Source organism: Aspergillus luchuensis, chromosome 3 (assembly GCF_016861625.1).
Source record: "Aspergillus luchuensis IFO 4308 DNA, chromosome 3, nearly complete sequence".
Lineage (NCBI taxonomy): Eukaryota > Fungi > Ascomycota > Eurotiomycetes > Eurotiales > Aspergillaceae > Aspergillus > Aspergillus luchuensis.
In genome coordinates, this window is record NC_054851.1 from 1,289,553 (window position 1) to 1,314,251 (window position 24,699).

A 24,699-nucleotide genomic window follows, 5' to 3' on the forward strand; every position below is an offset into this window, starting at 1 on the left:
CATAACACTCTTGATCTTCCTCTTCTTTCCCCTTTTCACCATTGTTTTATTCTGTTACTCCTCACTGCGGCCAAGTCTTGGCTACAGTTTCCTTGACACCCCCTAATCCTGACGTACTTGGCAAACGTGGCCGCAGCGGCGGTGCTTCGCCTCGGAGCCGCCCATTATATACCGTGTTGCATGCCCTCGTCAGCCGGTCTTTTCCCGGGGGCAACTGACCTGGATTCTTTCTGCTTTTATGGCGCAATACCCACATGAACAGTCTTTTCTATACTGCAATATTCTCACTGTCCTTCCTGTTTGTCTGATTAATTTGCGACCCGCGGTACACCAGCGGTCTCGTGCATCGTCCTTCTGTTAACGCGCGAAGTCCATTCTTTATTAACTGTAGGGTGTCAGCCCCCAAGAAAAAAAGGTTCATACATATTTTCCTTTTCTTTTTGATTTCTGCATTTCCTCTATTGTTTCCCGCTTGAAGGGTTTGAACGGAAGATTAAGACAAGGTGGCTTCAGACAGTGCGCAATCTTCGGGTCCGAGGGAGGTTAGGGACCCCGAGCTGGTTCTCGACACTCACGATTCGGATGATGAAATGCCCTTGAATCGCCCATCTATGCATCGCCCAGCCGACACCCGAGCAAACCAGCCTTTGCTCAAGGATGACCACAGAGGGCGACTGTCAAACGCCAGCCTGGGCCATGGGGAGGCAGAGGGCAGGCCCATGCTACACCATTCGCGGCGGCCTACAATCAGGGGTGTGAGCCCGGAGCGCAACGCGGAGCAGGAGACTCGGCGCAAGTACATGATCGCGTCGGGATTCCTGTTGTTGAGTCTGGCTAGTTTCGTGGTGCAGACGGAGACCGCGGTATATATTCAGCATGAGTTACACTGGGATAAACCATACTGCATGCTGTAAGTGGTACACCAGTCGCATAGTTCGTTAAGTGCAAGGGGACGCTAACTTTTGACCTGATCTTAACCTATAGCTATCTTACACACGGTTCCTGGGCTCTACTTTGGCCGGCACAACTCCTCATCCTCCGATTGCAGCAGCGTAAACTCTCTTGGACAGCGTTCTGGCGACGCCATGTCTATCTCCTTCGGACGACCGCCAAGATGGTGGAAGCTCAAGATCTACACCTCACTTCTCGCGACTCCCAACGATCACCGGTTCGATACATGCTCAAAACGACCGCGTTTGTCACCACCGCTCTCACCATAGCCGGTGGCTCTTGGTATGTCGCGGTCAACATGACAACGGCCAGTGACTTGACCGCGATCTACAACTGCTCCGCCTTCTTCGCCTATGCGTTCTCTATACCCCTACTCAACGACAAGCTTCGCTTCGACAAAGTGTTTGCCGTCGTGGTAGCCATTTTCGGCGTTCTGGTCGTCGCGTATGGAGATAGGGACGAAAGTAAGAAGACTGCAGATGGTACAGTCGGCAAAGCGCATGATGAGGCAGAAAATAGACTCTTCGGGAACATCATTATCGGAGTTGGTAGTGTGCTCTATGGGTTGTACGAGGTGCTCTACAAGAGATATGCTTGCCCTCCAGAGGGCACGAGTCCCGGCCGGAGCATGATCTTTGCCAACACTTTTGGCAGTCTCATTGGGTGCTTCACCCTTCTTGTTCTCTGGATTCCTCTGCCCATTCTCCATATCCTGGGCTTGGAAACGTTTCGCTGGCCTACTGGTGAAGCTGCATGGATGCTTATGATCTCTGTCCTTGCTAATGCTAGTAAGTCTTACTGTCCTAAGCTCTTTTGACCTATGACGTCGAGTGTACGTGCTAACAAAGTGTTCCTCAAATTAGCATTCTCCGGCTCCTTCCTGGTTCTCATCTCGCTCACTTCCCCCGTCCTCTCTTCTGTAGCAGCGCTGCTTACCATCTTCCTCGTCGCCATCGCTGACTGGCTCCGAACCGGCCAGCCCCCCTCCGCCGCGGCTATCATCGGCGGTATCCTTATCATTGGTGCCTTCTTCCTGCTAAGTTGGAGCACATACCGAGAAATGAACGAAGAGCGCAAGAAAAGCATGGCAAATGACCAGTCCGAGTCCGACCTCGATGAATAGACATCGCACTATTAGACGGGATCTATATACCCTTCCTCCCCGCTGGTGGAGTCCTGTGTTGTTTTCCATTGGTCGCGCGGATCGATCTATGGCTTTATCATCTCATATCTATTGCCTTCATCTGTGTATATGCATTTATCAGGAGTACTTTCACACTTTGTTTCTATAGTATATAGAAAGATATAGACTTGGGAGGAACGGTTTCGGTTTTAGTTGTACTATTGAATTATAAGAGTCCCCAATCCGTGCTAGTATGTCGAAATAATGAGCTAAAGTTAGCTATATTGTATTATTTACTAGAAAGGAGTTGACCGATCACAACGAGGAAAAGATAAGACATACAAGCCAGCCCAATTCGGTCATTCGTTCACATACTAGATGACATGACATGACACCATGGCGGACCTTACTTAACTCAATCTCCCCGACGCGCCAGAAAAGCTATAATCGTATGTACGTAGTATGGGACAAATGACGGAGCTATGAAAATAGAACATGAGGAAGGAGGGGTGGGGGAAAAAGGCTGCTTGGGGAAAGGCGTTAGATGGAGGTGGTGATTTTGTTCAGTTCGCAGGGCGGGAAAACGGAATCCCCGATAGATGGTAGGTAATGATAGGTAGTCGGTAGGTAAGGTTGAAAATGAAATATACAACATAAGTATGTACTGAATGAAAGAGACAACTATCTAGGGCCGAGCTTGGCCAGGGCACGTGCACCCTGTTCCTGCCACTCTTGCTTGGTAACCCACATATCCTCCTTGTCGGCGATCTGGTGACTGTGTCAGCGATGGTGTGTCTCGTGAACAGACGAATAGGTATATAGGGGGAGATAGGAAGAATAAGAAGGCTTACCAGGTTGGCGAGGACGGCACCTCCCAGGAAGACCATGTGTCTTCGTCGCGGCGGGTCCTCGATGCGCACCTTGAATTTCTAGATTATGAGATTAGCATGTGAATTCTTTTGGTTAAGGTGCTGTTCACCAGCGAGTGGGATTACGTACGTTCAACCTCTCCGGGTTGCCTTGCAGGACCCGTGTGAGCCACAATTGCTTGAGCTCCTTCTCCAACCGGGAAGGCAGGCCGGGGTACATGCTGCTTCCTCCACTGAGCACGATAGCCTTGTAGAGACTGGAGCGCACGTCGACATCGGCGCCCTGGATGGTGTTGAAGAGCAACTCGGCGATACCGGGTTGGTCGACGTCCACCAGGTGCGGCTGGAAGAGACATTCGGGGGCTTCGAAGCGCTCGCTACCGACGCGGATGACGCGACCATCGGGGAGGGTGTAGGACTCGACAAGAACGGTGGTGTCTTCGGAGAGCTTCTTGTCCAACTCGAGATCGTAGGACACGTAGCAGAGCTTCTCCTTGATCTGGCGCACAGTCTCGAAGTCGGCGGTACGGTTCAAGGCATAACCGCGACGGAGCAAGAGGGCGATGAGGTTACGGGTGACATCGCGACCGGCGACATCAAGTCGGCGAATGTGGTGGTTAAGGACTGTAGATTCGTAGACGGGGATAATGTGGGTGACACCGTCACCGGAGTCAACGACCACACCACTGCTGAGACCTGCGGAATGCGAAAGAGCGGGCGATCAGAGCTGTGGTCCAAGGGGCGCCTCAGGACATAGAGCGTGCGAGACTTACCCTGGGCGTATAGTGCAAGCACAGCTTGAATAGCAACGTATACACCTCCAAAGTTGTAGCCTTCCAGCATAACCTCAGCCATTTGCTCCCGGTTCTTCAGGGGATTCATGGGGGGCTCGGTCAAGAGGATCTTGCGGCCCGTAGGATCGATCTTCATCTTCTCGTAAAAAGTGTAGTTCCATAGGTGTTGCATGTCATCCCATCTCTTCACGATACCATTCTCCATCTGTATACCAAGTCGGGCCCAACGTTAACACGTCTGCCACACCTCCGGGGAGACAACGGAGCGATCGGGGGGTAGAACGAAGGCACGCGAATAGATGGACGTACAGGGTAGGTGATTTGCAGCATAGATCTGGCAGCAGCAGCTTCATCTCCGCACATGATATCCTTGACGACAATGTCGCCGGCCTGCTCCTCCGTTCGCAATATGGGCCGCCCCACTATCGAGGGGAACTGGTGCTCGGGGAAGTTCTGTTCATGGGCGGAAAAGGAGAGGTAAGTAAGAGTAGGCAATGGAATAGAGATAGTGACAGACCTGCGCAGCATATCCGACCTTGAGGAAACCAGTTCCTCCGTCGAGCACTGGGGGGCGTGGTTGGTTAGCTGGGAAGCACGGGAGGGACAGGCACCGACAAGGAGAACTTGGGGGGATTGAGGGGGTAGAGGGAAGGGAAGGGCAGGAAGAGGAGGGGGAAGACGCATAAACATACCAATGGGCATGTCAGCCATGGTGAAGGATGTAGATAGTTAAGACGTAGCAAGATTGATCAATTCCGGAGGGGTAAAAACAAAAGGAGCATGGGAGATGACGTCCAGAGAGCGGTAGGCTGGACGGGGTTGGGAAGCAGCAGTACGGAGAGTAAGTCTACGGAGTACTACTAATCGTCAGTCTGGCCTGTCTTTGGTTCGGAGTGGGTCCGTGACCGTCTCGTGTGGTCGGCCTGAGGCGGTGTTTCTCCCTGGATACCTGAATGCCTGATAGCCTAGCAGCCTTAACCGCTATCCAGTATTGGAGAGGTCTGTCTCATAACTAATTAGTAAACCTACACACACATGGATCTCGCGAGAAAGCTGTAAACAAATTAATTGATAAATATCCAGTTATTTAGGCATACGAAGTAACCACTGACATCAAAGTATACAACAATCAAGGAACCCTCTACTTCCATAAACAGCAGTAGTCGATCTTAGTGCTGTAGTACTTAACGACCGTAGCAAGCTCCCCGGCATCGGGCCCGCCCGATAGTATTAATGAACTGAAGTCTATTTACAACCACCGACGCATATATAGTCCCCAGAACACCCGCTCAATCCCGTCTGGCATCTTAGACAACACTCGATTACTCCAGTTCAACATACATCATGACGCAAATCGGTTGGGTATGTTAATATCAATGAAAGAGGGAGAATCTATCAGCTCAGACACTAACCCCAATGCCCAACCAGTTTGGCCTCGGCTCCATGGGCCTCGCCATGGCCAGCAATCTTCAAAGGCATCTAGCCCGCAAGACAGGCCCGGGTCTCATTTACTCCAACCGAACCATTTCCCGAGGTGACCCCCTCAAGAAATTGGGCGGTACACCCGCAGACAACTTCTCGAAGCTTGTCTCGCAATGTGGGATTATCTTCACCATGGTATGCGACCTCTCCGCTGGAAGATGCGCAACAGCATCATCGGGGCGCAAAAAGACATCATTACTAAAGAAGTGACAGGTCTCCAATGACTCTGTTCTGCAAGAATTGGTCACCACAGCTATCAACTCCGGCCACTCCCTCAAAGACAAGATCTTTGTTGACTGCTCAACCGTTCTCCCCGAGACTGTGGGCACAGCAGTCTCGAAGCTGAAGGAAAAGGACGCGAAATTCCTATCTGCTCCTGTTTTCGGGGGCAACCCCATCGCTGTGGATGGGAAGCTGGTATTCGCCATCGGAGGGCCCAAACAGGCGGCAGAAGTGGTGAAGCCGTTCATCCAGGACGTGATGGGGAGAAAGGTGATTGATTGCGGAGAGGATGCTATGAAGTCTTCGCTTTTGAAGATCGCAGGGTATGTTGGTCCTGCCATCCCCACCTTATATTTTGGTATAGGGGATGCAAGTTCTTGCTAACGGGTGTGTATCTTGTTGTCAGAAACATCATCACGGTGAATTTGATGGAGGCGGTTGGCGAAGCACAGGTCTTTGCTGAAAAGACGGGCTTGGGTACAGGGCCCATGGAGGATCTTATCGGAGAGGCTTTTGGAGGTGTGGCTGGGGGGTATTCTAAACGGTGAGTGTGCCATTTATGTTGCGTGTTGACTATCCATCTTCATAGTAAATCATGGCTGACACTGGTAGGTTGACGACTGGTGCCTATGCACCGCCATTGGACTCTCGCCCCGGCTTCGGGGTGTCTCTGGCCATCAAGGATGCAAAGCACGCGTTTTCCATGGCGAAGGAGCATAACGTGGAATTGCCGGGTTTGCAGGTTTCTCTTGATAACATGGAGGCTGCCAGAGAGTATGCGGGCGAATGCTTGGACAGCAGCTCCATGTACGGCTATCTGCGGCAGAAGGCGGGCCTGGAGTTTTGGAACGAAAAGAGTCGACAGGGAAACTCTCAATAGATTAGACTAGATATATGTGGCTACTCATGTTGATCTCTGTCTAGATGGGCGAAACCAGTAGTTACATTGTCCTATATAGTAATTGATATAACCGAAGATCTTCGTCTGGCATTCAAATGGTCAGGGATGTGAAAGCCCTTCCAGACAAATACCTACTGTCGGACTGTCCTCCCGTCCGCAGTCTGTGACATGCAACTACGTGGTGGGGAGTTCGAAACCCTTAAGGCAGTTTCGGAGCTTAAGGGCCGTCCGGGATTTTGACCTTTTTCGGATTGTTCCCGTGATGCAAATGTTCTCGCAGGACCACTATGCTCTCAAAAGCAGGCAAGGCCAGTAGAATACGATTGGTAGACTTTTGCCTGACAGCCTGACAACTTGAGCAAATCTCGAGATAGTTGTCGAACTTTGGCCAGCGTAAGTCATGGGCGACACAATTTAGGTGGTACCGTACGAGACGAATGTGTCAGGGGAAGGAGACCACTGTGTGCAGTCCTAAGATTCAGCTCAACTTTTTGTATGCTGTCTCGGCCAACGAAATTGACCACCGTTAGCCAGCACCACTGGGGCACCAAGTACAGCGAGAGGTGACTGAAGAGGAGAAGTAGATAAACTCCAAAGTCGAAACAGCTTGTCATGCCCGATGTCTAAGTCATGAAGATGCACCATCTATCTTGATCAATGACAAGCGATGGCTAATAATCCGTCTGCATTAGTGTGAAGATTTGATCCTTGTGGTTTCGACCAAGGAAGGATAGGCTTCTGCAAAAGCGGGCCCCAGCGACCAGTTACCGAGATTGCGGAAGTGTCTTTCAAAGACGGGATTGACCATAAGCTCGTCACCGTCACCGGAAGACAAAAGGCAGTCTGTCGCTTCATAGGGCCAATTGACAGATAGCGTACGTGTGAAGGGAATAAACCAATTCTCGAAGGGATAATCCTGGTACGACATCACCAGGCGATCTCGCATTCGCGGCCATGGCAGATAGTCAATCCAAGCCGGATGGGCCGTGAGAAGCTGCGACGGGCGAGGAGTGAGCCACTCGGGCAACCGGTCATAATTTTCAGGGGTCGGATAAATCTGCCACCTCATGAGGAGGAACATGAGAAACAGCACGGCCACTTGTTCGGGGAGGGTTGAGATATCTGGGAAGGTCCGCAAGATGTCGGTGAACACTTTCGATAAGGGATGCGAGTAAACGCTTTTCTCTGGATTGAGGAGGGAGGAGACGCTGGGGTAAGAAGGTCCAACTAGGCTCTGCTTTGACACCCCCTTCGCTGCTTGGTGCTGTCGATTATGAAGAAAATCCAACAGAATGGCGTCCAGCGTGCATGTCGGAGCGACGTTGCGAATCGGGGTCAGGTAGGCAGGCAGTGGCTGTTCCGCCATAGAAGGATGAACACCGGATGGGTAGGTTGGCGATGGATCTGACGATGGCCTCAGTGTCTCTGATGAGCGTCGAAAGCCCTCCACTTTGGGGACCTGCTGCGATGCGTCAAGCAGGAAGTTAAAGCCCATTCGTTCATCAGTCCCGCCAAAGTCCAAACCGTGAGCCAAGTTGTGTCGCTGGTAGTCGAACGCAATGCGGAAAGAAGCGGGGCCTGTCGCTGTTATCTCACGGCGTGCCGTACCGGACGCAAAAGCCGCATGTGCGGTGGAAGAAGATGTCTCGGGATTCGTAGCAGACTCTGCAAACGGGTGCTCGCCAGGGGCTGACCTCTGGGTATTGGCTGAGAAACGGAAGGCATCGGACAACGGCGGCGTCGATGTTATTGGGGGGATTCGATTGTTGGTTGACGAAGGCGTCGCGGTCAAAGTATCTGGAAGAATAAACTGTTAATGCAACTGTTTCCCCCGACAGTCTACGTAGTTGTTCTGGGAACATACTCGGCTTCTCTTGTTGCCCCAACAAAGGCTGAATTATATCCATGATCGCTTTCAGTCCATGTCTGATCTCCCGATTCTCTGCTTGGATGACTTCATTTTGCCTCAAAGCCGCCTGAAGATCCAAGAAGGGCTTCTGCGACGAAAGATCTCGGACTCGTTGTTCCAGAGAATCGATATGAGCTTTCGTCCTTTCGCGAATGGCGCGCTGGGCCTGCCGATCGTTCGCCCGCTTCTTCGCCAACTGCTCCGGGGTGAGATTCGCTACACCACGCGCTGAGGTACAGTTAAGCTTGCGTTTGCGACCTGCGCCTGTTGCCGGTGTTCCACTGTTATCCGGTGCGGGTGTTTCTGCGTCCGCAGAGGTCAATGCGGATGGTGTGGGGGAGTCCTCCAGTTTTACCACATCGGACCCGGGAGTGGCGACCGGGGCGGCGGTGGATGGGCCTTGAACAGTCGAGGGTGTAACAGCAGCAGCCGCAGCGGACGAGGAGAAAGACGCGGAGGAAATTGAGGAGGATTCCGGATTCGCTGAAGCAGCGACATCGGTTAGAGGAGGAAGGCGGGTGGCCATGGCCTCACTCGCAGGCTGCTACTACGGGAACGCAGCGGCCATGCAACACGACGGGTAAGGAGCACAGGCAAAGCGGATCAGAATCCCAGACGATTTCAGGAGGATCTGGGGTTCACTGGAGGATGGTCAGGGTGGCATCGAGAAAGAAAGACAGGGGAGATAAAAATAAAAGGAGCAGCCGATCCGGACGAGTAAGGACTGACACCAGGACCAGCGAGTCATTTGAGGGGGGGCAAGAGAAGAAAAATAGGGAAATGATCATTGGGGAAGCTGGAGGCAGCCTTCAGCAACTTTCTCTGGTCGGAGGTGAACAATCAGTCTGGTTGGCTGCGGTGGAGTTGCCCCAAAGTCAATAATCGGCACCACGTTTTGCCTATTTTTTTTTTATTTTATTTTTTTACCCTGACGGCACCAGAAGACAAGAGACAAGATTCTTGCAGAAATGCCAGGCCACGGCCGAGCCGGAGTGTCTTAGTCTTTTGCGGTGCTCTAAACTTCCATAGTTGTGGCGTTGCTCCGCTTCCTGTCCCGCGCACCCCGAAAGAGACAGCAAAAAAAGTCCCTCGCCAAGGGTTCTGGATCCTAGAGCTATAGCACTAGATACTAAACTCCCTTCGCCATAAATCGGTGAATCGGTGGATCCAAAAGCTACGGAGCAATTGTCTCGGGTTGTCGGCACACGATCTCATGACAGCTCATTCTCAATTGGTTTATCCTTTCACTTTTGGCGTCATTCAGATGGTATCAAAGTCAAAGCTTGTTCCGGTATCCACAATCCTGGTGATGCCTAACCAGACCAGTGCACCAGATTGGTGAAAAAAAAAAAAAAAAAAAAAAAAGAACGCAGACAGATATCACTCCGTCCAAAATAGAAAATGGAAACAAATAACAGAGGTACAGGTGTACCGAGGGACAATGATAAACTCTTAGATCATAAAATCAGTTCATAACTGTGCAGCATTACCGAGACCCAACCCGAGGCCTCATATAATACACCCATTCGACAAACGGCTATATAGTGGGTGAAACAGACAAGTGAGGGGATGCAACCAAAAAGAAAAGTAAATAAAAAAGAAAAAGAAAAGAAAAAGAAAAAGAAAATACGTGAAATGACTCTAGCGAGTTTATTCAATCATGTGTCCCATTTTCGCGATCTATTTGGACCCAAGAAAGTTAGCATCCCTGGCCGGAGCAAAATAACAAAAGTACCACAACCGAGGCAGAGAAAAGAAAAAGAAAAAAAAAAAAAAAAAAAAAAAAAAAAAAGCAACAACCAGTCTCGGAAAAACCAGTTGAAGAGTGACATGGTGAAACAAGCAAAACTTACCTTGGTCCTGAGATAGCCCTCTACTTCTAGACTTTTGATGCCCTGCTTTCCCCCCGACCTCCATGCCAAAGGTATCATTGGCACACGCTCTTTAACCGCCACCTCACGATTTGCACCCTCAATGGCGCGAACCTTGTCCGGGTTATTCGTAAGAAGTCGGATGCCGTGAGGATTGGCATCCACACCCAACCCAAGGTCGACTAGGATCGCGGTAGCCAGACCGTAGCTTCTCGCGTCAGCAGGGTGTCGCAAGAGAAGGTTAGCCTCTACAGTGTCGGAGCCAAGATCCTGCAAGTTGTAGGCCTTGAGCTTCTCTCCCAGTCCTATTCCGCGACCCTCTTGCCGCAGGTAAACAATCACCCCGCCAGAGGCATTGGAAGGCACCGGAACAGCTTGCTGGGAAGCCATTTCACTTAGAGTCTCCATGGGGAAGGACATCAACCTGGCTGCTTCGTCTAGTTGTTCACCACAATCGCAGCGCGCAGACCAGGCGGTCTCTCCGGTATAGCATTCGGAGTGTATCCTCACAAGTGGCGCTTGACTAGGTGAACTCTCTGTCGCAGTTGACCTTTCTGATGATACAGGTCCACCGTCACCAGCTGCACCCTCAGCGTTTCCATCATCATACCAACTGCTCACCCGACCGGGATGCAATGTGCCCACATAAGCTCCACGTATCATACGATCCATTTCCGTTTCCCCTGGCCGAACCTTGTCCAGGCTCCGACTTCGAATAGTGTTTCCAAACACAATTGCCAAGTGCTCTTTGTTGTCCAAGTTGTTGTGATAGAGATGGAGAAACATCTCCGCGCCGGTGGTGGTGGGAATCCGTGCGCGAACGATGCATTCGACTTCGGGAAGGCAAGGAAGAAGTTTCGGGGCTTTAGTGTGTGATAACTGTTGAGTCTGTTGAAGCAATTTCGCTGGATTGAATGTACCACCGGGTGTAGCTGGAGGGGTAAAGGAAGGGGAGAGGAGGGAGGCAGGCACGGCGGGGGTTACATCACCCCGATCGCTATCTGCGCTGTCGGACTGGGCGATAGCATTGTCACGAAGCTCGTCTACTCTGCTATCTGAGGGCAGAATTGTTGCTTGATCTGTGCTAATGGAGAGTTCTTCCACAGGGTGGGGAGGCGCATCTTGCGCCACGAAGGTTGGGGAGGCGTGAGAAGGTAGGTTCGACATGATGGCCGCGGATAACAACGCGCAGATAGATTGAAAGGTAAAGGGAGCGAAAGTCGTATGGCGAAGAAGTTGCAAAAGACCCTGACAATAGGTGGTGGACAAGAAATTATACCAGTGAGACGGCGAAAAAGGAGGACATGATCATAGGAAGTAGTTGTAAAGTATCACCATTGCCGTGGGATGACCATGGGCCAGTTATCCCGCACTTGCTCTGTTTCGGCGCCGCATGTGGTTTCGGACCCTCGGAATTAACTGCGGCTTCGGCGGTGGGGGTACTCGCTGACTCACCCACCCATTTGTCAGGCTTGACACGCCTTATGTAATTCTTACTGCAGAGGAAGCTTCTGGACCGGTTATCTAGTTGGTTAGTTCTGTTAGAACTAAGTACCTAATGGATACTAGGTGAATATAGGAATAATACGACAAACAATAACAGTAGCAAATAGGTTGAAACCCCCATCTATGCAAGGAATTCAAAGTAAATGACACACGATAACTAGGTAACTATTACTATACCTCTCCAACATAACCAGCCAATTTGTGGCGATCATCCCACTCATCAAAGCAAACCTAACTCCGTAAATCCCGCCTCACCCGCCAAATTGAAACATTCCAGCTCAATGAATGGGTATCAAAATATAGTGCAACCGACCATGGTGCAAATCTCTTCTTCTTTTTGCCCCTGTTTCCTTGTCAATCCTTTCTTATCACTCCGTCTTTTGTGCCTTGCCCCTGTCTTGTTCGCCTGCCCACTTGGGGGGCAGTTTCATACTCTTACTGGCGCTGTCTCTTGAGGGGAAGACAGCGCTCCGTAGATCTCTCATAGTGTAACATTGACATCCCAGGACTGGTTCTACTTCCCAGGTATATCGAGTACAAAGCGTCGATCTACCTCCATCTCTTTATCATCCTCTTCGCCCTCAAACTTCAGGCGGTAGACATCCTTCTTGGAACCCATGACTTCCGCACGATAGAACGTGGTCGTATCTGGATATCTCGCCAACACTTGCTTCCCTACTGAGAATGAGGGCAAGGCTGACCCCATCTGGGGAATGGGAATCAGAGATGCGGCAGTGGTTTTGTAAACAGCTCCCTGTTCACCATTCTCGTTTGGCTCCGGGTCCTGCACGTCATACCTTGAAAGATACATCGGTCAATGATCCTGTGGAAGTGGACTGGGGCGTCACGCCGTACCGTTTTTTCACTCCATCCCCAGAGATCCCCTTGATAATGCATTGAATGCCCTCGCCTTCGACCCCTTGTTTGTTCTTGTTGTGTTTGAAGACAACCTCCGCCCCGACCACCAGGTGTCCGCTGCGCTCTGCAAGGGTACCTTTGGTACCCTCTGTGCCTTCTTCTACTTTAACATACACACCGCTGTCGCGGATGTCTCGGCTATCACGGACCTGAGTGCTGGAAACACTGGTACTACGCTGAACGCCGCCTTTCGTGCGACCGACCTTGTCCGGCAAGGCAGTAGTGGAGGGCCCAGGCGAGTCAGTTGCTGACCCATCCAGTTCATTGCGTTTCTTCCGCGACTTAGAAAACGTAGCAGCGCGATTTTGAGGGGCCTCCGCTTCGGAGGCCTGTCGAAGTGCGGTCAGGAGACCCAAGTTCTTGATAACATCGCTAGGCTCATCCTGGAGAATGGCTCTCTCATCGTCGCACAGCTTTGACATTTGTCGATAGAGACTATCGAGCTGATCATGCTCGCTGAGAGAAGGTCCTGTTTCGGCGATCAGCATTCATGATCTCCACAGCAAGTAAAAGCCATAAAACAGACAAGGCAAAAGAAGGACATTATGGTTAGAAGGCCTCGTGCAAAGTGTAGAACGGAGCGAAGCAACGAAAAGCCCCAGTATCACAACACATCTAGCGATTCGGTCCATGTTCTATTCTTTGCAGGGCATGCAGTATGTGGATAGGGCTGATTAGAAAGGAAGATTTATATAAGACTTACTTCCACCCTCTTTACCGATCTTCTCGTTCAAGGCGGCGATCTGGTCTGCCAGCGTCTTCTGCTTGTCATTCTTCTCCTTCGCTTTGCGAAGGTCCTGGAGGATCTTGTTCCACATGTCAGTCTCTTCATTGGCCGCCAGTCCGTTGTCCCTGGGGACTGGGGGACCTCTTGGCCGATTCCGGGACATTTTCTTGGGGTTCTTGGAAGGTGAGCTCTGGTCCCTAGCTGTAGCAGCAGCAGTCGTAGTAGCCCTTAGTTGACTATTCCTGGTTTTAGCTGAGGTTGCAACGGGGGCGGAGTCTCTCGATTTCTCGATGGCTAGAGCCTCCCATTCGAAGGCGGAAAGGATATCCTGCCGGGCAGAGCTTCGAGTACCACGGGCAGCACCTTGTCTGAGGTTGTGGGGACGAACAGGAGAGGCACTCTGAGGCTTTGCAGAAAACGGATTGTCCGGGGTGGAAAACCTGTTGGGCCCGACTGATTGGGACGGAGGAGACACGGGAACCTGAGCTTCAGGGACCCCGTCATGCTGAGCATTCGACTGCGAAGCTGTTCCTTGGGCGGAGAGCTTCCCTTCGCGGCTAGTCGGTAAGCGCTTTGCGCCCCATGGGACTCTGTGATTGGCAGATTCCATTCCGGTTCACGTAACGGATGCGGAACACCCAATCGGGAATGGAGAATATTAATTTAATGGTCGATAAACGAGTTGGGCGGGAGATGGAGGGGCTCACCCTCCTAAGACATCTTCTGGGGGAACGGAAGCAAGAATTATTTCGGTCGCTCATAAGGATTCAAAACCCCCAGTGTCGTGTCTGAATTTTGACTTTCTTTTCTTTTCTGCTCTGTTGTGATAGAGAGAAAGTTCAAGTTAGCGAGTGGATTTACTGAGTACTAGTATTCCAATTGGTAACTACCGTTGTTCCTCTTTTCCCCCCGCCATTCACTCACTAGTTCGTTCGCTCTTTCCTTCTTCTGTCTATCCTCCTCCTTCCCCTTCACACCAATACAATTACTTATCATACTAGTTCCCTCAGCACTATGCAGGTACCGTTGCTCCGTCTTCAGTGTGGTGAGTATTCATCCTATCGAGCTTTCTATCCGAGAGAAAAAGAGAATAATCTCACTGATAGTCTATTTCCTTTATCCACAGGTGTCAACAGCTATGACTGGGGTAGGACATCCCCGCATCCTAGATTGTTCCGCCCGCTGCGTTTGCTGAAGCTGGTCTAGGCAAGATTGGCCATGAGTCGGCTGCCGCAAAGTATGCCGCCATTACTGCAGGCTCCGATTTCTCCATAGAAGCAGAGAAGCCCTACGCAGAGGTTCGCTTCCCCAAATTCTCAATGTTCTCATGCCGGTAAACTGACCCGGTGACGTATAGTTGTGGATGGGCACCCATCCTTCCCTTCCCTCCAAAGATGTCGAAACCCAGCGAACCCTCCTCGATATGGTTCAAGATAACCAAGCATTGATCTCTCAGGAAGTGAGCGAGCGATATGGCGGAAAATTGCCTTTCCTTTTCAAGGTCCTTTCTATTCAAAAGGCTCTCAGTATTCAAGCCCATCCGAATAAGAAACTGGCCGAAAAGCTTCATGCCCGGGATGCCCGAAACTATCCAGGTAACCCCTTTATTTCTCTCTGACGCCAAACGCAACTCTGATCACCGTTATGCTATATAGATGATAATCACAAACCCGAAATGACGATTGCGATCACCCCGTTTGAAGGACTGTGCGGCTTCCGACCGCTGGCCGAAATTGTTCACTTCCTTAACGCAGTCGCCCCTCTCCGCGAGCTAGTCGGCACGCAAGCAGCGAATCAATTCGAGAGTGTTGTCAAGGGCTCCGAAGATTCGCAAGATTCTGCCCAAATGGCGAAGAACAAGGACGCGCTACGTGCCCTATTCACATCGCTAATGAACTCATCACCGGAAAGCATTGAGGCAGCCACCCAGAAGCTGATCTCCGCGGCTCAGGATTCTCCTGATACATTTGCTACATCTACCAGCACTCCAGAGACGAATCCGAGCAACCCTGCCGAATTGGCTGCCATCATTGCTCGGCTTAACGGGCAATTCCCTAACGACATCGGGCTATTCGTATTCTTCTTCCTAAATTTTGTCAAGCTGGCACCGGGCGAAGCCATGTTCTTGAAGGCTGACGATATCCATGCATACATCTCTGGAGATATCATTGAATGCATGGCGTCGTCTGATAATGTTGTGCGGGCGGGCTTCACTCCCAAGTTCAAAGATGTTGATACACTCACCGAGATGCTGACATACTCCTATGCGCCAATTGAGGAGCAAAAACTGGAGCCCACCGATTATCCATATGCCGTTCTCAATGCCTCCGCCTATTCTAGTGGCTCATCGTCTGTTCTCTACGACCCGCCCATTGAAGAATTCAGTGTTGTCAAAACGGATCTGAAGAGGGCTGGAGCCAAAGCAACCTTCGACGCACTGGTGGGTCCCAGCATCCTGATATGCACAGGTGGAAATGGGAAGATCACGGTTGGCCACAAGACTGAGGAAGTGAAGGAAGGCTATGTGTTCTTTGTAGGAGCCAACGCCGAGTGTATCGTCGAGAGTACGGGCAGTGGAGAGGAGAATGTGTTCACCACATATAAGGCATTCTGTGATCTGACGGGCAAGGAGGATATGGTGAACGGAAACTAGAATGTATCTATATCTGAGCCATAATGCATAAGGGGGAATATAACATACTTCTGAATTAGTAGTTCCGAGCCGAGGTCAACTCTCCAGCTGCGGGGGGGTTGGCTGAAGCATAGTGGAAGAGCTATTCCATTCTGCCTATCGGTGCATATGCACTCCACCTGCCCCTTGCTCCGGACAGTCAATCAATTGCCGAATATACCAGGTTTGTCTACCACTTTCAGCTGGACCACCTAGAAAGCGGGGGTATCGACCCTCATTATTTCAACCTTCAAGTCCCCTCCACATCCTCTCCCCTCCCATAACCACCTTTTCGCACCATGTCGTCCTGGAACCAACCTCTAACCATCTGGCAGAAGGTGCAGGAGGCATGGAACAGTCTAATCGTCATTAAGACCTTCCTTTCTGTCTCCGTTACAGCTGCCTTTCGAGGCAAGAGTGGCGCCAAGCAGTACAACGTCCATGTGCTCAACGCCGTGACGCGCAAACTTTGTGTCACCTTCACCCCGAGACAATTGCAGTGCGTTTTAGTCCTCCCTACGACTGGGCACTGCCTGCTAACTGCCATCTTAGGCTCCGGGATACCCCCACCGAGGAGGTATACAGACAGTTCATGGCCAGCCGAGGTCTCCAGCCGCAGACTGTGCCTCTTAATCACGGCGCCAAAGGCCACTGGATTGGCAACAAAAACGCCAAAAATGTCCTCGTCTATTATCACGGTGAGTGACAGGCGTCTTCTCTTTTCATTCCTAGTTCCAAGATTATTCTCCAATTGTACCCATACTAACCCAGCTACCTAGGAGGCGGGTTCTTTCTCTTTGGTCGCCCAGAACATTACCAGCTACTAGCACATATGCTCGACCGCCTGAACGAAGCTGGCCACGACAACCTTGCTATCTTCTTCCTCACCTACACTACTACGCCGCACGCTGTTTATCCGGTACAACTCCGTCAATCGGTCGAGGCTCTCCGTTACATCCTCACCGAGACAGGCCGTTCCCCAGCTAATATCTTCTTGGGTGGTGATTCCGCTGGTGGGAATCTCTCTCTCGCTGTGCTCTTGCATCTCACCCATCCACACCCAGAGATCGAGCCTCTGAAGATCTCCCAGCCCTTGGCAGGTGTATTTGGCTGCGCGCCGTGGGTCAGTTACAAGTTGGACGGCCCTAGTGTCCAGGAAAACGCATACAAGGATGCCCTCTCTGAAGAGATCCTCGACCGTTGGTCTGATCAGTACCTTTCGGGTAAAGAGGGTGATCCCTGGAGTGAACCAGCTAGAGCTCCCATGGATTGGTGGGAGGAAATACAAGCAAAAGATATCTTGATGACTGCTGGAAGAGATGAGATTCTGCTCTCGTCTATTGACGAGTTTGTGGAGAGGTTCAAGGTTCGTTCGTCACTTCTTTTTCTCCTGTTGGCTGTTTCCACGTTCCGTTCCTGCTTCATTTCTTTTCAGCATTCCAAGTTATAGTGCGCAGCTGATACTTTGTCGCTTTAAATAGAAAGTCGTACCCAATACTGTTTACGTTGTGGCACAGGATGAAACCCATGACTCGGCTGTCTATGCTGCAGATGTAGTCGGGTATGATACTCAGCAGACTCAGGCGATCGTTAACTGGTTAGGTGCTCGACTGTAAGATCGATTAATAGTGTTAGTTGTCTGGTAGGTGTTACTTGTACGATGGGGATTGAAGTGTCCCATTGCTGGCCCGTCCCCTTCTCTTGCTTTGGGTCGCTTTCCCTATGGTGGTTCAGGTAACAAGTCTATAATCCTTGACTCAAATAGGCGACATCGCACCACATGATATACACGTAATGAAATTATCAGCCTGTGAATCCAGTTACCCACTTATATGACAATACACGGGAAAAGGGCAAGTACAGACTAGACAGGTAAAGTAGGATAAGGAAGGAAGCATTCGCTGGACAATAACTAGATTACACATAGCTACGCCGTCGTATCAATTCATAATCGGAAACAATATCACGCCCAGGGAGCAAGAAGAGGGGGTACAAGATGGAGATCAAGAAATAAAAACAATGCAAGTAGCACACAAGTAAGCAACGGATATCCTAGATCAAGCCGACACTCTGGGAGCGTATTTCGCAGCCGCGGTATCGAACAATTCACTCTTTGCTTGAAGGTCGCACAGCAGGGGATGCGTGGGGTTGATCTGTTCGAGGCGCCTATAGTAAGTGCAACGCATGAGTTAGCTACACATTCGTTGAAGGATCAAACACGAGGGGTATAGGGGATTAAACGTACTGCTCCAACTCCTCCGAAGGCTTGCCAGCCAAGACGTTCAGCACAACAGAGTTAGCGATCAATTCCGCCTCGTCGGGGTACTGCTGCAGAGCCGCAGTCAAGGCGGCCTCGGCCTCAGGCAACCGACCGAGATGGAGTTCAGCCACGGCTTGACCGACGATAGAAAGGGGCGCGGAGGTGCTAGGAGCGGAAGCCAATTCCTCGTAGACGTAGAATGCAGCCTGGTATTTCTCGCCGCCCTAAAAGCAGAAGCACAAAGCAAGTCAGTTCCCATCTCTTAACCTCAAACAACAAAAAAAAGCAGAGCAAATAGCAGCATGCGCTGCATCCAGGTAAACCACATACAAGTCTCATTCCAACCCACGACTCAGCCAAGTTGACCAGAAGGGAATCCTGCGCCCAGCGCTTCGCAGCCTGAACCTCCTTCAAGGCGAGATCAGAGCGGTTCTGCTGAAGATGAATCTGAACGATCAAGGCCACACTAAATCATTGTCTCCATTAGCTTCCCCACTTCCCATCCATCATCATCCAGAACAAGTGCACATGTTGGGGGCTGAAGGCTGAAACTCACGCCTCGAGGTTCCCCTGATGCTTGGTCAACAGAGCCAACGCATCCTCACTTTGTCCCTGAGCCTGCAGCAACGTCCCGCACAGAACCTGCACAGTAGCATTGTCGGGGTAATTCTCCGCGAGGTCCTGAGCCAGCTTCAATGCCGATTCAACATCTCCGGTCGACTGCTGAGCCAGCGCTTTCACGGCCGCTAGATCGGGGGTCTCTTCCTCGCCTTCGACATCGGCGAGAACTTCGTCTGTTTGGCCTAGGGCAATCTTGGCGCGAAGCTGGAGGACACGGGCGGGGAGTTGGTTCTCGGGGGATAGAGCGGAGGTGTCGAATTCGATCACGGCTTGGTATTGACCTTGGTGGAAGGCATTGTGGATGTTGATCAGCTCTGTTATGGGGGGAATATGAGGCATGTTAGTGCTTGAGATCATGGGGGGCGAGTGCGTATTTGTGATCGCTCAATGGACAAAACGTACCACCCTCAGCAGAGAAAGGATCCATTGCGGCGGTTAAAAGGAGAAATTGAGGAGGATTGAATTAAAGAGTAATGAATGGTTTGGGGAGTATAGTTAGGCTGGGGATGGCCATCCGCGGAGGCGGAAGTCGTCACGTTGCCTTTTCCGCGGGCGGTGGGAGGCGGGTGGCCCACATTGGGGCAGGTTGGCCGAGTATGTTGACCTATACCTGAAGCCATGACGCCTCTACTGTTAAAGGTACTGAATCTCATGCATACTAACTACGAGAAGGAATAGTTGGAAAGGATATAAACCAAGCTTGGGTAAAGGCCCGGAATCGAAGCAAAGCGTCCCAGCCGCAATTTCATATTAACACACAAAAGTACAAAATGTAAACAACAGACCTGTTATGGGCTAGGATCTCTTCCGGATACTCTAGCGACAGTGGACCAAACCATGATAGCCAGCTTCCTCAAGAGGCCTCAAACCTCGCTTCATAATGCATTGATCCCCCGCCAGTGATGCCGAATGATGCAACCGTTTCCTCGGTGACTCCCTCTTCCCTTAATATGCGACCCCGATGCAACGACAATTGATATCTGAAATGACACATCGGATCAAGAAAAACCCCGAGACAGATGCTGAATAAAATGGATTTGCAAACAAAACAGTAGTGAGAATGGAAAACGGGTCTGCAATGATAATCACACAGCCATGCAACGCATAAGAGCAACACAAAAACGTCCAGATTAAAAGGGTATCGCGGATAAATCAAGGCACTCCAGTGCCAACACAGACATACAGGCACGCACACACACACAAGAGCTAGAACACAAGTAGTAAATAACACCATGAACCCGCCTTCTCAGGACTCGGAATCGTCCCATGCGTCGCCCCAGATAGATAACAAAATGTAAAGTCCGAAGATATGAGATCATGCTTTCCATGTGAGCCCGCCTGTGGCTTCCGTTTTGCGACCGTGTTGCGCCTCAGGCTCCCATAAGAAACCAGGAAAGGACAAAAAGAAAATGCAGAAAGATGCAGCCAAAGCTGACAAAACGCCAATCCCATACTTGCACATGAATGGAAAGAAAATATCACAGCGTGATAGCGAAAGGAGATGTAGATGAACCCAATGGGTACAGCGGAGAATAGAACGAGTGGAAATGACTTCACACTGTGCCTAAGTCCCGTTGGATGGATGCTAAGGGGGCAGCGAAGACGTAGATGCCGCTGACACTGTCGGCGTCAAAGTCGGGGATGTTGGAGAATGGTTGTCCTCTGAGCTAATCGGGATCTCACTACCTTTATCGGAGAAAGCCTCCTTCTCCCGTTCAGTGGATGACGAGCGCTTGAACACGGTTTGACCGATTTGACGGAGAATACCCAATCGCTCAGCGCGGAGTTCCTCAGTATCGGGTCGTTCAATGGAGGCGGGAGTGATGCCATCTTTGGTAATCTTGCAAAACAGGGTTGAAAAGAGATATTGGTCGCCGCCTGCATCATACAAAGGCAGATAGCGGTAGCCTTGAGAAAGGCTGGTGAGTTTGGCAGTAAAGGTAGCCAACTGAAGACTGCTGTTGTTTCCTGCACTGCGGCCATCCAGCGAGCTCCAGACAGTCCAGCGGACAAACACGAGGTCCGGATACTTCGTTTCCAACGCAAACTTGAAGCAATCATTGAAGATGGGGCTATACCCATTGCTCTGCTCGATCTTTGTGCGCCGACGGTGCGGATAGCCAATACCTGACACGCCACTCCGCGCCGAAGCGTTTAGACCACCTTCCCCAATGACAAAACTTTGGCCTCGATCATCGGCGCTGAATATCTCAACCTCTACGTACGGGTTGATATTATCGTCCGGTCCAAGGCTGCGAGGCCGCGGTAGTTGCTGGGCAGAGATGACTTCGATAGTAAAGTTAACGCGTTTCCGCCCCGTGCTCTTCCATTTATCTTCGCCAGGAGTCACGGTGCGAAGAGACTCGGGCTTGAGTACGTAGCCTGTGCGATCAGTTCCGGCGGCAAACATGGCTTGGTTCAACTGCATTCCAACATCGTAGGTCTGCCAGTTCAAAGCGGCCATCTGCACTCCGCGACGCCAAAATTTGAGGGGATCGAAGTTCGAGGACCTCAAACGGAAGCCAGACGGATAGACCCTTGTCAAATACTTTCGGTTGTGCTTCTCGAAGACCGCCTTGCTATCTGAATCACGGCAGATACTTTCGAAGGAACGCTCTGCGAACGAATACACGTGGTTATACCGCTGGCTTTCCGCAGACGTGAAGCTATGCCATTTGTAGCCCCGAGTATATACTCCCAAGTCCGATAATGGCTTGGTGATCTTGCTCTTCTGGCGTCGTTTCCGTTCCCTTTTCATGGACGTCAATGCGCCATCACTGTCTTCCGTGGCGCTGCTTAAGCTGGTGGTCGTGAATGATCGTCTGTCCTGGGAAAGGAAAGTATCGACACAATCCTGGCCAGTCGTGGAAGACCCAGCAAGAGGAACAAGGTTGGATACTGGAGGGTACTCGGGCACCGTCGGTTGCATAAATGGGGAGCTTGAGCTGCGCTTTCGACCAACACTAATCAAGGAACCCGACGATTCTTGTCGCATACCACCCTCTGTTTCATCGCAAGTTTTGACTTTCACAAGGATGCGACGCTTCAATTCCTCGGGCGATGGAAGGATGAAGGTATTTGTAAGAAGGGGCTCCAAGACTAGTTGGTCTTTAAAGGTCTCCTTCATGATCTTCACCATGGCTAGTTGTTGCTCGGGATTGCAGTGAACTTCGAGAGAGAGGATAAGGGGGAAGTCTGTACTGATGAATGCGTATCGGTTGATGACAGTAATGCAATCGGCGAACAGGACACTGGTGGTCATGGTCCTTCCGTGGGAGACAATGGGTCGGCCATCAGCTCCGTCCCAGCAGTCGATTTCCACACAACGACACCCTTGGGATAGAGCGCTGATGTATGCCTCAGTGCTGGATGCACCAGCAACCTGGCGACCCAGAAGATAGGTATTGTGAGAGCTGGAGATGAAGTATTCGTTTAATGGGCGATCAAACCTGGACTGGGGGGCGCGGGAGGCGTAGACCCCATTCCAGGAAGAGGATAGAAACGAGGTGAAGGCATCAAGGCCCAGACGCGGAACCCCAGTAGGTCTTCCGTCCGAGTGCTCTGGAAGACTGGGTGCACGGGGTCTCGATTTGCGCACAAGCCGATCAAAGATAGACACCCAGTAGCTTCGGTCAGACTCGACATCTTCATTCTGCACATCACGAAGAAAAGCCAGGAACTCTTCCAAAGTAAAGCCCTCAAAACTGACAGCGCGCTCTTTGAAGATAGCTTTGACATCTTTCCGCTCCTTCAAACGAGCAACAAAGTCACTGAACTCGGAGAAAAATAACTTGCCCTTGTTGTTATTGTCCGCCTTGGAGAATTGAGCACGGAGCATATTTTTGGAGCAGTTGATGTGCAAGCTGCGGCATACACTCTCAACCGCCTCAAAATCCAGGCTCTCGAGTTCGTCGGGTTTTAAACCCTTTGGATATAGTCTGGACATCTCACGCTGCCAGTGGGCTTTCAAGACCGCTTCGCTCTGGCCAGAACCAGCTAGGCCAGCCATAAGACCAATTCTATAGCGTGAAATGTGTTCGAGGGTTGTCGTAAAGAGTTCAAAGGTATGATCACTAGGCGCAATCAGGTGCAGAGTCTTGACAGCCCGTCCCTTCAATCGTTCTGCATCGGCGATGACAATGGTGAACCATCTGTTTTCAAGATCCTGTGAAACCTGATGTTCCTCACGATAATTGCGAGCATCGACACCCACTCGGACCTCCTTGATGTCATCTATATAAAACCGTTTCGTCGGGTTCGAAATATCCCAGTAAACTTTCCCAGCGTCGATGTCGAAAAAGAAGCGCACTTGCTTTCGTCGTTTCTTGGTGACTTTTGTGAGGACTGTGCCACGCTGAATCATCGCATCAACCTTCGGTGCGACTGCACTAACGATGCGAGTAGGAGGACTGAAACTCTCATTCTGCAAGCTAGAAGCCTCGGAGCCACACCAGACCCCAAGTGAGTCCAGAGCATCGTTGCTGTCTTCTTCATTACTGGACTCAAGCGCACTTTCCCAGCTATTTTGTCCAGTCTTGCTGTCGCTCCGTCTGCGCATGATAACGGGACCGGAGCTACGGTCCCGCTTATCATTCTGCGTCGCGGATTGCCGCCTCCGAGTGAGCTTGTTGGCTGCCCCTCGAGAGATTCTGCGCATCAACCCCGGACCTTTGTTTGTCGTTTGGGTTGCCGCGTCTCCCGAGCCGGAAGCACTAGCATTCCCAGGAACAGCCATCATTGAATCTCCAAGCTCAAGATGGGCTGGAGGGATCAGAGGGAATGAAGGTATTCGACCACGGAGCGCGTCAGTAGCTGATTGCAGAGGGGTGCCTGAAGGGCTCGAAGCATTTGAGAAGGTATGCGAAGGACGTAATGAGTTAGGTGTATATGAGTATATGGAGGCACAGGGCGGAGCGGAGGAGGGATTGGGGGCGGGGGGAATAGATGTGTTGACATTATGTAGTTTTGGAGGTTTCGGGAGTGAGCCAGTGACTTTTAAACTTGCTTGGGTGTCGCCATTTATGGTTGAAGGCGACGAAGCGGCGGCGTAAGCCATTGCGGATACCTGCCAGACGTAGCACCCGGCTGCAAAACGTGAGACTGTAGACCTGTCGTGAACCGTGCCAAAGCTGGAGTCACCTGGACTCTTCAGGGGACGAATGAACAGCGACGTGCAGTAACTAGGCGGCTGTGTTGACCCTGATATGGTGGCCTATAGCAGGAATGCAATACGAGCCAAAAAGGGGATCGTGTCTGGCTGAGCGATGCAAAAGCCACTTGCTTAGCGGGATTGCTCTGTCTTTGATATCTGCATCTTGGCCTGCCTCTGATGCAATGCGGAGAGCCCTGCCGGAGAGCGCTCGCGAGAGTACGGGATCCGGGTTCCTGATAACAATTGAGACAGACACTGGCTTTGTGTAACAATGGCACAGCGCGGGTGGGGGGGGAAGGCTCTTTGATCGCTTGTCTTGTCGTCAACCCAAGTAAAGCCAAAAGTGATAAATGACTTGGCACCCTCAGCCTTGGTCTCCAATTATTTTTTTCCCGGAACTGATTTTCGTCAGGTTTTCCTGATATGATCTGATTTGCCCGCGTTGTATCCTATTCTGGTGCCCTAATTTTACCCCTCCTCAGTTGGCGGATCTCCTAGTACGCGGGGAAAGCTGTCCCTCTGCAGCAAATATGCGAGGACGTGTGGAGCTCGAACCAATAGGCCGTGGTTGGTGCCGGCGGTTGAGGTTCTTTTCCGGTGCGAGGCAGGAGGACCGAGGGACGCTCCAAGGCGAGTATTGAAAAGTAATGGGAACAGAAATTGGTGAGCGAAATAATGCAAGTCAATAGCCGTGTGCGCCGCGCATGTGCTTAGCTGTCAGC

General features: G+C 51.1%; 10 protein-coding genes across 10 annotated transcripts; 4 read left to right on the forward strand and 6 right to left on the reverse strand.

Annotated features, from left to right (window-relative positions):
- Positions 1–590: 590 nt before the first annotated feature.
- On the forward strand, positions 591–2,074 carry AKAW2_30447S (DMT family transporter; the record flags this gene model as incomplete). The annotated part of the gene is made up of 3 exons (XM_041686962.1): positions 591–910; positions 985–1,739; positions 1,815–2,074. The coding sequence occupies 3 exons, from the start codon at positions 591–593 to the stop codon at positions 2,072–2,074; spliced, it is 1,335 nt and encodes a 444-aa protein (XP_041540894.1).
- A 681-nt stretch (positions 2,075–2,755) lies between these two features.
- ARP2 (actin-related protein 2) lies at positions 2,756–4,448 on the reverse strand (the record flags this gene model as incomplete). The annotated part of the gene is made up of 7 exons (XM_041686963.1): positions 2,756–2,842; positions 2,926–3,003; positions 3,074–3,639; positions 3,717–3,942; positions 4,047–4,190; positions 4,255–4,301; positions 4,430–4,448. The coding sequence occupies 7 exons, from the start codon at positions 4,446–4,448 to the stop codon at positions 2,756–2,758; spliced, it is 1,167 nt and encodes a 388-aa protein (XP_041540895.1).
- A 633-nt stretch (positions 4,449–5,081) lies between these two features.
- Positions 5,082–6,321, forward strand: AKAW2_30449S (NAD(P)-dependent oxidoreductase; the record flags this gene model as incomplete). The annotated part of the gene is made up of 5 exons (XM_041686964.1): positions 5,082–5,099; positions 5,166–5,354; positions 5,433–5,764; positions 5,848–5,985; positions 6,054–6,321. The coding sequence occupies 5 exons, from the start codon at positions 5,082–5,084 to the stop codon at positions 6,319–6,321; spliced, it is 945 nt and encodes a 314-aa protein (XP_041540896.1).
- Positions 6,322–7,030: 709 nt separating this feature from the next.
- On the reverse strand, positions 7,031–8,777 carry AKAW2_30450A (bZIP transcription factor; the record flags this gene model as incomplete). The annotated part of the gene is made up of 2 exons (XM_041686965.1): positions 7,031–8,139; positions 8,207–8,777. 2 exons carry the CDS (start codon positions 8,775–8,777, stop codon positions 7,031–7,033), a joined length of 1,680 nt encoding a protein of 559 aa, XP_041540897.1.
- A 1,124-nt stretch (positions 8,778–9,901) lies between these two features.
- Positions 9,902–11,289, reverse strand: RIB1 (GTP cyclohydrolase II; the record flags this gene model as incomplete). Its single annotated transcript, XM_041686966.1, has 2 exons — positions 9,902–9,931; positions 10,105–11,289. 2 exons carry the CDS (start codon positions 11,287–11,289, stop codon positions 9,902–9,904), a joined length of 1,215 nt encoding a protein of 404 aa, XP_041540898.1.
- An 853-nt stretch (positions 11,290–12,142) lies between these two features.
- SGF29 (SAGA-associated factor 29 family protein) lies at positions 12,143–13,883 on the reverse strand (the record flags this gene model as incomplete). Its single annotated transcript, XM_041686967.1, has 3 exons — positions 12,143–12,425; positions 12,484–13,015; positions 13,250–13,883. 3 exons carry the CDS (start codon positions 13,881–13,883, stop codon positions 12,143–12,145), a joined length of 1,449 nt encoding a protein of 482 aa, XP_041540899.1.
- A 404-nt stretch (positions 13,884–14,287) lies between these two features.
- On the forward strand, positions 14,288–15,926 carry pmi1 (mannose-6-phosphate isomerase pmi1; the record flags this gene model as incomplete). The annotated part of the gene is made up of 5 exons (XM_041686969.1): positions 14,288–14,318; positions 14,400–14,420; positions 14,480–14,571; positions 14,631–14,868; positions 14,929–15,926. The coding sequence occupies 5 exons, from the start codon at positions 14,288–14,290 to the stop codon at positions 15,924–15,926; spliced, it is 1,380 nt and encodes a 459-aa protein (XP_041540900.1).
- A 317-nt stretch (positions 15,927–16,243) lies between these two features.
- AKAW2_30454S (putative 6-hexanolactone hydrolase) lies at positions 16,244–17,560 on the forward strand (the record flags this gene model as incomplete). The annotated part of the gene is made up of 4 exons (XM_041686970.1): positions 16,244–16,443; positions 16,497–16,642; positions 16,724–17,310; positions 17,426–17,560. 4 exons carry the CDS (start codon positions 16,244–16,246, stop codon positions 17,558–17,560), a joined length of 1,068 nt encoding a protein of 355 aa, XP_041540901.1.
- Positions 17,561–18,001: 441 nt separating this feature from the next.
- On the reverse strand, positions 18,002–19,252 carry AKAW2_30455A (putative Coatomer subunit epsilon; the record flags this gene model as incomplete). The annotated part of the gene is made up of 5 exons (XM_041686971.1): positions 18,002–18,110; positions 18,190–18,428; positions 18,535–18,670; positions 18,761–19,139; positions 19,228–19,252. 5 exons carry the CDS (start codon positions 19,250–19,252, stop codon positions 18,002–18,004), a joined length of 888 nt encoding a protein of 295 aa, XP_041540902.1.
- Positions 19,253–20,410: 1,158 nt separating this feature from the next.
- On the reverse strand, positions 20,411–23,881 carry PLC1 (putative 1-phosphatidylinositol-4,5-bisphosphate phosphodiesterase Plc1; the record flags this gene model as incomplete). Its single annotated transcript, XM_041686972.1, has 1 exon — positions 20,411–23,881. The coding sequence occupies one exon, from the start codon at positions 23,879–23,881 to the stop codon at positions 20,411–20,413; it is 3,471 nt and encodes a 1,156-aa protein (XP_041540903.1).
- Between the last annotated feature and the right edge of the window lie 818 nt (positions 23,882–24,699).